We start from the raw sequence: 9,721 nt of genomic DNA on the forward strand, positions 1-9,721 counted from the left end.
ATTGCTGCTGAAGAACTGGTGAAGGGCTTGGGTTTTCTTCCCAGTCTTCGAGATGTTTCACTTCCAGGCCTTAGTGCTTGGGAAGGATATCTAGAGACCCAGGTGATGCTGGTGCTGCTGGTCAGAGGACATACTTTGAGAATGACTGAGAGAGATGCTATGCCTCCCAATTTGTAGGGGAGAAAATTGAAGCCCAGAGAAGTTGTTACTTTCCTAAGATCATGCAGACAGGAAAGCAGCCTAGCAGTTATTCCTACACAGGTCTGCCTAGTGTGGGGTCTACATGTTTTCCACATCCACTTCATGGTTTTCTGCCTCACTCTGCTTCCCATGCGACATGACATTGTGCCTGCTTTTAGGAACTAGGCTAGCTTCCCTATCTTTTGCCAGCTGCTAATGCCACTTGTGAACACTAGCATGCAGGCATTTTGGTAGCTACAAGCCAAGAACCACCATGACACACACAACCCCCATTTGTGCAACTCTGGAAAGAAAAGAAAAAATTATGAGTGGGTGGACGATACCATATCCAAACAGACCCTGGATGTCACAACTTCATCTAGAAGTAACTGGAACTATAGCATGGGTTTAATAAATGGCGGTGGTTTAGAAGGCTAGCCTCAAGGGAATTGCCCAAGACGCAAGAATAAGGTGATATAGTTCCTTGGTGTGAAAAACGTGCTCTGGCAGTTCCTTGCTCTTTTTCCTTCTTGGGCTCTGTGCTGATTCTCTTTCATCCTAAAGGTGGCAATGGGAGTAGGGGAGAAGTTGCTGGGGTGTTTGAATTGGATAAGCCTCTACCTCTGGTAAAGACAAGAGGATTCGTTAATTAAGTCAATCTTTCAATTGCTGGTCTGGTGATGCCCCTGGGCCCTCACAGACTCAGGGAGAGGTGGGACTCACCCCCCAGGAGGAGGGCTCTGCTTTCCATTCCCCTTCCATTCCCTCCTTTGAAGGTTTGTTTTAGTTCCCCCAAATCTCTGGGATTTGGGGATCTGTACTTCTCTATTTCTAAACTAGGTCACATCCAAGGAGCACCCAAGCAATAGTAGTCTCCTTAGGGATGGAGCTCAGTGCCCATTTTCTGCCCACATGACATGTTTTAGGGTTATTAATTCCAATATAGGAATTCCTTTTGGTTGTGCTGTTATTTGGAACATACTGATGTTGGCCAGGGTGGGTGGGGGTTCTTGAGAGAGGACTAAAAACTGTCAGGGTAAGGATGACTCTCCCAGCCAGTTGGAACGTTTTAACTCTTTTATTGAACATCATATACATATAGAAAAGTGCATGTATCAGAAAAGGACAGCTTGAGGAATTTTCATAAACAACACAGCACCCTCACCAAGGGATTGAACACATCCAGCACCCCCACCTCGTGCATCTTTCCAGTCATCTCTGCCCCCCACTATCCTGACCTCCAACCACACAGATTTGCTTTAGCAGGCTGGAGTTTGTCCTCAGCTCACATGACAACCTGACATGCATTTGTCCTCCAGTTCAGAGGTGGTTCAGAGCTGGGGCACAGCGGGACTGATTTCCAGTGGGGTGGGCTCACTCAGCAATTCTGAACCTAGCCCATATCCAGCTACTGCTTCAGTCACGCCAAGAGTGCAAGGCTGTGTCTTAGCCATCATCAGATGGTCTTCCAGTCTCCGGGGGGCTGTGCTGGAAGTCACTCTGTGACTCAGTGTGGAGTCGGGGGCATTCTCTCTACATGTGCTTCTAGAAGTCCTACCATGTGCTCCTGACAGCCAAGACCTCTGGAGCAGGATGACTCAGCAGCACATACTTGCAAAGCAGCTGAGGTCTGCGCCTGGGAAAGTTAGCAAGTGGTATTTGGTTGGACTTGCCTGATTCATGTAGTCTCTCCCCACCCCATCCCATGCCAGGCCCTCTGTGTACATGTGTGACTCTGACACAGGTTCCAGCCTGAACCTGTTTGCCTCCTTAACTGTTCTCCATCACTCCTCCTTCACAAAGAGCTGACTCCACATCACATGTTCATTCTGCTAATAAAAAGCCAAATTTACCTTGGTGCTCACCCCATGCATGTCATGCATCACTAGACTCTGTCCTCTGCTTCCTCAGCAAAGAACTGCTCTAATTGGGTAGGAAGGACAGAGGGCTGGCCAGAGCTCGTGACCAGAAAGAAATGCTTCTGGACTGGTGGGTATGGTTGGATAGAGAAACATTTACTTGGAAAGACCATGTCATGACTAAATGGCACACCTCCCCACACCTTCTGGACAGTGTCTCTCTGCTTCTGTAACCATCTCACTCTGGCCAGGGGTGCTGTCACAGAGAGGCAGGGAGCCCTGGACAAACTCCATCTGTATTTCCACTATACTGGGAGGTCAGTAGAAGAGGAGGAGTAAATTACCTCTGACTCAGACTGAAGAGGTCTGATCAGTGGGACTTTTAACAGAGCATGTGTAGAACTTGCTTGCATGTGTGAAACAGACAAATCTTTCAGGTTTCCCCCTCACCACAGGTCCAGGCTAAGGTCCAGAAATCTGCATATTTGGAAACTTTTCCAGATTATTCTGATGTAGTGACCCCGAACCATAGTTTGAAGAACACATAATCTAGACAAGTCTTCCTCAGATTACAGACAAAGAAAGATCCAGAGGGTCCAAACAGCCTACTTGAGATCATATGGAAGAAGGCTCAGAACTCAAGTCCTTTCTGTGCCTGCACTGCTTCGGTCACTCTCACACACTGAACCTGCCCAAGGGGCCCAGAGGCCCAGAATCTATGAAGTCTTCCTTTGTCTGGTCTCTTCCTCTGTCCTTTCCTTCCCTCTTACTGCCATTCCCATAAAATAGATGTTAAGACACAGAATGGGATTCTACAATGGCCAAATACCTTTCTGCATACTCTATCCTTTCCCCTCCACCTCTACCACTAAGTCCCCCCCCCCAAAAAAAAAAAACAAACACATTTTACTCCAGACCTGTCCCTTCATCTACAGGACAAAGTGGAAAGGGCCTGACCTGTCCCTGTTTGTCCAGTCTATCTTTCTGACCTTACCTTACTTCCCTATAGGTCCTTCTCCAGTTTTCCCTCAAATATTATCTTGTTCTTTCTTGCCTCTCTCAAGTGATGCCATGTGATGTCATCATCACCTTAGACCACATCACTTCCTCCTCACCACCATACTGAATCCTCCCAACTTCCAAGGCCCAGGTGAAAGCCTTCCTCCTCCAGGAAGCCTTCTGTGACCATCTAGCTGGTCCGCCTCTAAGCCATCACAGCATCAACCATTCATTTATTATCCTTTATTATTACCTATACTACTTTGAATTGTGAAATGTAAGTAATTCCTAGCTAAAAATCACATGTTGCTCACTTAGCAACATGCCTTCTAGAAGAACAGAACAAGAAAGAGTTAGTAATAAGGGAGGCACACAGTGCTAGAGCAAAGTCCTGTAGGTAACTGGTTGATTAGTTAAGTGATTTTTCTATGCCTCCTGGGCTAACAAATATCCAAAGGCTAACTTTTGCTAATCCAAGTTAGATTTTTCTCTGGATTCTGCTTCTGTGGTAGTAATCAGTGTCCCTGCTTGTCATCACCCCTTCTGTGCCAATAAGACCAGTTCCACCTTGCTGTTTGCCATAATAATCTATCTTGCATATTCCTTGTGACTCTGCCCCTAACAAGACATTATTAACATTCTAGCACTCATCAGTGGAGCCAGGTACTTGCAAGACCTCCCATTCCCATTCCAGCTGATGGCCAAACTTCCATTTCATTGCAATACACCAGCAGAGCCATTTTGAAGTTGCTTATCTCACAGGCCTGCCACAGATGGCTGATGCCATTCTTGATCCAATCCCACAGACACTGTTACACATTTAATGCCACCCTCTTTATTTAATACACATCACCTCTTTCACTAAGGACTAGCCGTTACCACTGTGTCCATTGCTTGGTCATAGACATGGCAACAAGAAGTTAATTCCAGATACACTGACAGCTTAAGTTCTAGGGCCTGAGCCAAACTTTCATAAAGGAGACCTTTTCCTTGTTTATTGTGGGATTAATGTTCTATAGAAGAGAAAGTCTCTCTCCTTCAAGTATCCTTGCATCTGGGGGTTACCTGGGCATCGTCACGTGGGAGGTTTGGTAGAAATCCTTGCAGGAATCTAGAAGCCTTAACATAAGTGCTGTATGTAACATAGAGAGAGCTCGTTTTTAGAGAAAGCTTTGTACTCTAACAATACCAGAATTGCTTTCTTGACTCTCCAAAATAATCTCTACAGACCCTGATATTCCTAACTTTCTCATTAAATACATTCATCTCATCAAAAAAGTATTTAAGATCTCTACTTACCAAAATAGGTCCACTTGGATCCTGCAAAGAACAAAACAAAGTAAGTACTACTGAGCTTGAACAAGTTGGAGGGAAAAAAAATAGATTTTATTTCAAAACGGGTAAGACCAAAAGGGAGGTGGATGCCTAGAAATTAAAACTTTTTCAGAGTCTGTATCTGAACAGGGCCACTATGCTCCAGAGGAAGGTTTATACAGTGAGTTCCTCCAGGGGCTCACAGAACAGAGAGGGGCTTCTTGATTAGAAATTTCCCTGACATCTTAGAGAAGCCAAATTTTATTATCTGCATGGGTAATGAATTCGCAAGACTCAAAAACCATCAAAGGCTGAAAGTGCTTTCTCCATCCTTTTACATGCTTCCACCGGAGACAGCCTATCAGTTGATTGTGAACCATTTCACAGTCTGATTACATGCACATATGTATTTATATTCTTTCCCACCTTTTCCACACAAATATTGGCATACTTAGAAATGCTGATTTGCATCTTGCTTTTTCCCACTTAACAAAACAGACTGCAAACAGTTCACCTCAGTACATAAGCAGGAGAAGACTAATCTCAAAAGGGAACTTTTGCCTTGAGGGAGATGTCACCCTCCTCTGAGCTAGAATCCCAGTGATGGTAGGACTGTGTAGGAGAAGCTCTGTCAGGAATATAATGAAAGTCACCTACCATCTCCAACTCCACCCCCATCACACACAACCATCCTTCCTTCCTAACAGCAAAACATTTTTTAAAAACCACAGCAGAGCTATGCACTCCTCACCCTTCTCACCCTGCCTGGCCTCCCTCTTCACACCCAGAAGGAGACAAGAGCCTAAATTGAGGTTCAGGGGGCCACAGAAAACATCCAGTCCAGGGACTCCTAAATCCCTCTCTCCGGGCTTCTCCAAGTGCCTCTATGATTCCTGGCCCACAGGCATAGCACTGGAAAAGGAAGCCAGCCACTTCCCTGGTGGGAGCTGGGCATCCTTGTGCCTGCCAGGCAGTCTGGTCACGTGTCCCAGCTGCATCTTTCCTTCCTGAGCCAATGGTGGGTTTTAAAAGTTAACAGAGGACTTTAAAAAAAATTTTTGATTTAATCTTTTATTTTCTTGTACTGTTTCATGTCTTTCCCCTGGTATTTTAAAATTAATTGTTTTCAATGTTCAAATTTAATTTGTAATTTTATCCAGTTAGACATGACTTAGAGAAACAGATCTACAAGGCTTATCATTAAAAAATATCCATCCCTCCATACCTCCCCAGGGCAACCACCTTGAGTCCTTTCTAAATGGGTCTTTTTCTCTTCTCCCCACATCTCTGTTAAACATGCTGATATTGCTCCTTCATGATCAGCTCAAGTTTAGACATTATTTACTGACACCCCAACCTGGAAGAGAACGATGGAGGGCTTTTTCACATACGTTTTATGGATGAGAAAATGAAAGTCCATTGAGGTGAAGTACAAGATCATGCGCCTGCTAAGGAGTATCTCTTCATATTTACTATCACTTCCCAGTAAATTAGAAGCTTTGACTCTCTGCCTCAATCTCTGGGGTGTAGGAGGTGGGGTGGGTCCAGACCCCTTAGAGTATCTGATGAATAATATGTAGCTTTTGACCTTAAAAATGCCCAGAAATTTAAAAGCACAAAGTTTCACATCTAATTAGTTTCAGGAGGTCCACAGAACCCCTGAAACCTACCATGAACCTCACAAGAGCTGACAGTCCCAGGATGAACCCCTTGGTTCGCCTATGGGAAAATCAAACCTGTATGCGACCCCCAAGTTTACTACTTGCTCTTTTATTGAAACAGTAGTGCAAAGGAACAAAGAAGGCATTGCTTTGGAACCAAGCTGTAGAACATTCAAGCTCTTTTCTGACCATTTTCCTTCAGTATTTTGTTTGAGAGAGTCATTATTAAAATACAATCATGGATTTCAAAGACTGAGGAAGCCAAAGGATTGCCACCTAGCTGGGGAGAGCACTCGAGATCCCAGATATAAAATTCTACAAGTATCAGGAGAGTTCCCCCCTCATTGTTTCCCAGCAGAGACAATTTGCTCAGTGATCCAGGAGTCCCCAGGAAAACATCTGCCTCTGAGTAGTCCTGCTTTGGCCAGAAATTTTAATCACACCTGCCCCCAAGTCAAGTCAGAGCCTTAGTACCCTATATCTCCTACCATCCTCTCTAAACCTTGTTAAACTAAGGTTTCCCTTATCATTGGATCTCTCATCCTTAGATGAGGTTCAGCACAATATTTTGGAAAGCTCAGGGACCAGCATTATTGAGTACGTGAGACTGCAAGGGCGCAGGTGGTGACACCGGACAGGGACCTGCTCATGAAAAGCAGCGGTGCCCAGAGCAAGCTTTCCAATGCTCTTCTTTTTGAGAAAGCCTGCTTGGTGCTCAAAATTTGGGGCTTTGGGCATAATAGCAGTGTCTGGAGGTGCTGGATTTGAATGCTGGAGAGAAAGGCATCGTAAAATGAAAGGGAGTATGGCCTGAGTTGGGGGTTGGGGGTCATTTGGATGATCAGGCTCCTGCTCTTCATCAGCTCAGAACTAACTTTAGCTTCCTTTCTAGAAGAAAAGCATGTGTGCATGCATACACTTTATTTGGAAGTGGCACCTCCCAGTTGCCTGCCTCTAGCTTTAGGGACAGAAGTGATAACAGAACTAAACTGACCTCTCAAGTCAGGCCAGGTGAATGAAGGTCACTGTAGCAGCACCTTGGTGACTGTGAGGTGTAGGTCCTTCCCGGAGGGAAACTCTTCCCTTCCCAAGAAGGCTATCTGTCTTATCTAAGACACTTGGGAGTTCAGCTCAGTACCTGTTAGAACCTGTAAGCCCAGTTTATACTGGGTAGGGAGAATGCTCTGGGTGCTCCCTGAGAAAATGGTATTGACAAAGATCCAGGTCAAGGGTTCAGGGCCTTGCCTGCTTCCTGTGCTGAGTGCTGGAAACTTCCCTGAGACAGTTTAAGGGCCCAGCTCTACACACCAGATTCAGGCAGAGCAGGCTCTGCAGAATCCATTGCAATGTTCCCCCTAACAGTCATAGCAGCTAAGAATTCCAAGGTTTTCTCTAGAAGACATTTGACTTCACCTTATTAGGTTTCCTCCCTCTCTAATCCCCCAAACATGTTTTCTTGGACATTCTTCAGTGCCAACTGTGAGAAATTTAAATGCTCTAGGCAAAGAGCAAACCAACTTTGGCCCCATTACTCAGCTTACCTCCAACCTTGGCTTAATACTGACACTCAACACCTCAGTGGTTTTTACTTTGACCTTGTCCCTTGAGGCAGTTAAAAAACCAAGAAAGCTGCAAGAGGACTAACAGAATAAAAACTCTGTTCTTAGAATCTAGGGGTAGGCAGCCTGGTTGAGGTAAAAGTGGATTTTTTTTACTGCAAGCTTATACCCTAACTTGGAGAATCGGGTGGTGGGGAGATAGGAGGTAAAGGCAAGGAGGAGAGGGCAGGAAGAGAGGATGGCATGGAGGGTAGGGATTCTAGGGATGAGTTGCCCTAGAATCAGGGAGTAACAGACTTCAGGGAAGAGACAATGAATCACTTTCTCTTGTGCAGCAGCTTGGACATAAGAGGGAGATTTTTAGTAAAACTTTGGGTCTCAGTTTAGCTGACTTGAGAGGGAAACACATGTCAAAATTTGAAAAAATAATTTCCATTTTTCTCTACTTTCTCTACCTACCTTGTTTCTCCTGGACCAAATAAGGGTGATCATCTCAACCCTATCATAGCAGCCAGTGAATTCAAATTAAATTAGGAGTAAAGCCAAAGCTTTCCCTGACCTGCACCATGGGCACAATGACCTCTAAAAGAGTAAGTGGTTTTGAGCTTTTAAGCTTCCGGGCAGGACCAATTTCCCTCTACCACTGCCCAATCAGGGATCAGTTTTCAGCCATCATAGGTACTTTGACCCTTTTATAAATGTTTCACCCTAACCTGCATCCTGGAATTGCAGCACCTACAAATATCTTTACAACTTGGGGCAAACTCTGTCAACGACTGAAGCACCATTGGTTACCACAAAGTGACCACCTACTCTCCCCCCATACCCCCAGAAAAGTGACCACCTACTCTCCCCCCATACCCCCATACTCCCAGCTTTTGGAGAGGCAGGCAAGAGCTTGGCATCCTCCTCTTGTTCAAAGAATTAACTATTCTGACACTGACTGCTCACAGCAATTCACTGCCCAGACTGAACCTACAGCTCAGGTGCCCCCACCTCCTCCTGCCACACTATTCACCTCCCCCAGCCTCCAGCCCTTCAGGATTAAGGGCCTTAATTACCCTCAGAACTAAGGTGTGTGAGCACACGCACCCACACGTAGTATGTTCAAGGTAGTGGAGCCTTCTGGGGGAAAACAATGATTAAGGATGGGATACATCATCCCTTTGACTTGGACATAAAACTTAATGGTAAAGAGTTTTCTAAAGAGCGGCACCCGCCACCGTCTGCACTAGGGCAACTGCGAATGGTCCTGGCTGGTCACGGGCTGGGAATGACACAGTCCTCTCTGCACGTGGATCAGGGCACCATATTTTAAATCCTGGTTCCCACTTCTTCCAGCTTAGCAAGTTTCCAAAGCACCCCTCTAGAACTGTGGGTGCTCAGAGAACACACAAACATTTTTAAAAGACACGGACTTCCCCCAACCACACACAGCAGGTCCCGCTTTCAAGGAAAAACGAAGCATCTTTTCTAAAACTGTACTGTTTGAAACTATGCATGTCTGCTCCCACCAAGTGATTTTTGTCATTAAAGAGCCCTGCTGGAAATCCTCTACAGGTGTGGCTAAGCCCTCAGGGTTATTAAGAAAGAAGAGGCAGAAACTTTACCGTTCAGCGGGGCCGGGCAGGAAGGCTGTTCCTTTAAGATCACGAGCAGCAGGACGGCCGCTGCGTGCAGGCTGCGGTGGGGCATCTTAGGCTGCGGCTGCAGGCGCGGTGCGCGGGCGGTGCGCGGTTCCCGCGGCTTGTAGATCCGGGGTTCGTCGGAGGATGGCTGGCTGGGCGCGCACCGGGACCACGTGCGCGCAGCCCGGACGCCTCTGCAAGCACGTCTGTTCTTTGGGCTCCTGGCTCCTCGCCGGCTGCTTTTATGGAGCGACTCAGCCCCAAACACATGATGTCATCGTGCGCGCGTGGGGGGGGGGGGGGACTAGAAGGCCCTGCCTACAGGAGGTCTGGCGCCCCAGTTCCAAGGTGAGATGTAGCCCTGACTCCAGGGGAGCTTCGCAGGACAGCAACTCGGGCTGGCAGCGGGGACCCACCTGGGAACCCAGTTCTCTAGGAGAGCAGCGGGCAGGAGTGGGTGAGATCCGCCTGCCTTGGTACCATCAGGAAGGGGGCATCTAAGGATGCGCTTCGGTGGCCAC

At 46.5% G+C, this 9,721-nt stretch overlaps 1 protein-coding gene across 2 annotated transcripts in view; it reads right to left on the reverse strand.

Annotated features, from left to right (window-relative positions):
- Nucleotides 1–9,470, reverse strand: part of CA12 (carbonic anhydrase 12) — a gene marked incomplete at its 3' end in the record, with an annotated part of 47,187 nt that extends 37,717 nt beyond the window's left edge. For both annotated transcript variants that reach the window (XM_084241280.1, XM_084241279.1), the window contains exons 1-2: nt 9,183–9,470; nt 4,338–4,358 (exon numbers count right to left, since the gene is read on the reverse strand). In XM_084241280.1, the coding sequence (XP_084097406.1) occupies nt 4,338–4,358; nt 9,183–9,267 (106 nt within the window). In that variant the 5' untranslated portion in view covers nt 9,268–9,470. The remainder of the gene's footprint in view (nt 1–4,337; nt 4,359–9,182) is intronic.
- Nucleotides 9,471–9,721: the final 251 nt, after the last annotated feature.

The sequence above is a fragment of the Talpa europaea genome, assembly GCF_964194135.1.
Source record: "Talpa europaea genome assembly, chromosome: 8".
Lineage (NCBI taxonomy): Eukaryota > Metazoa > Chordata > Mammalia > Eulipotyphla > Talpidae > Talpa > Talpa europaea.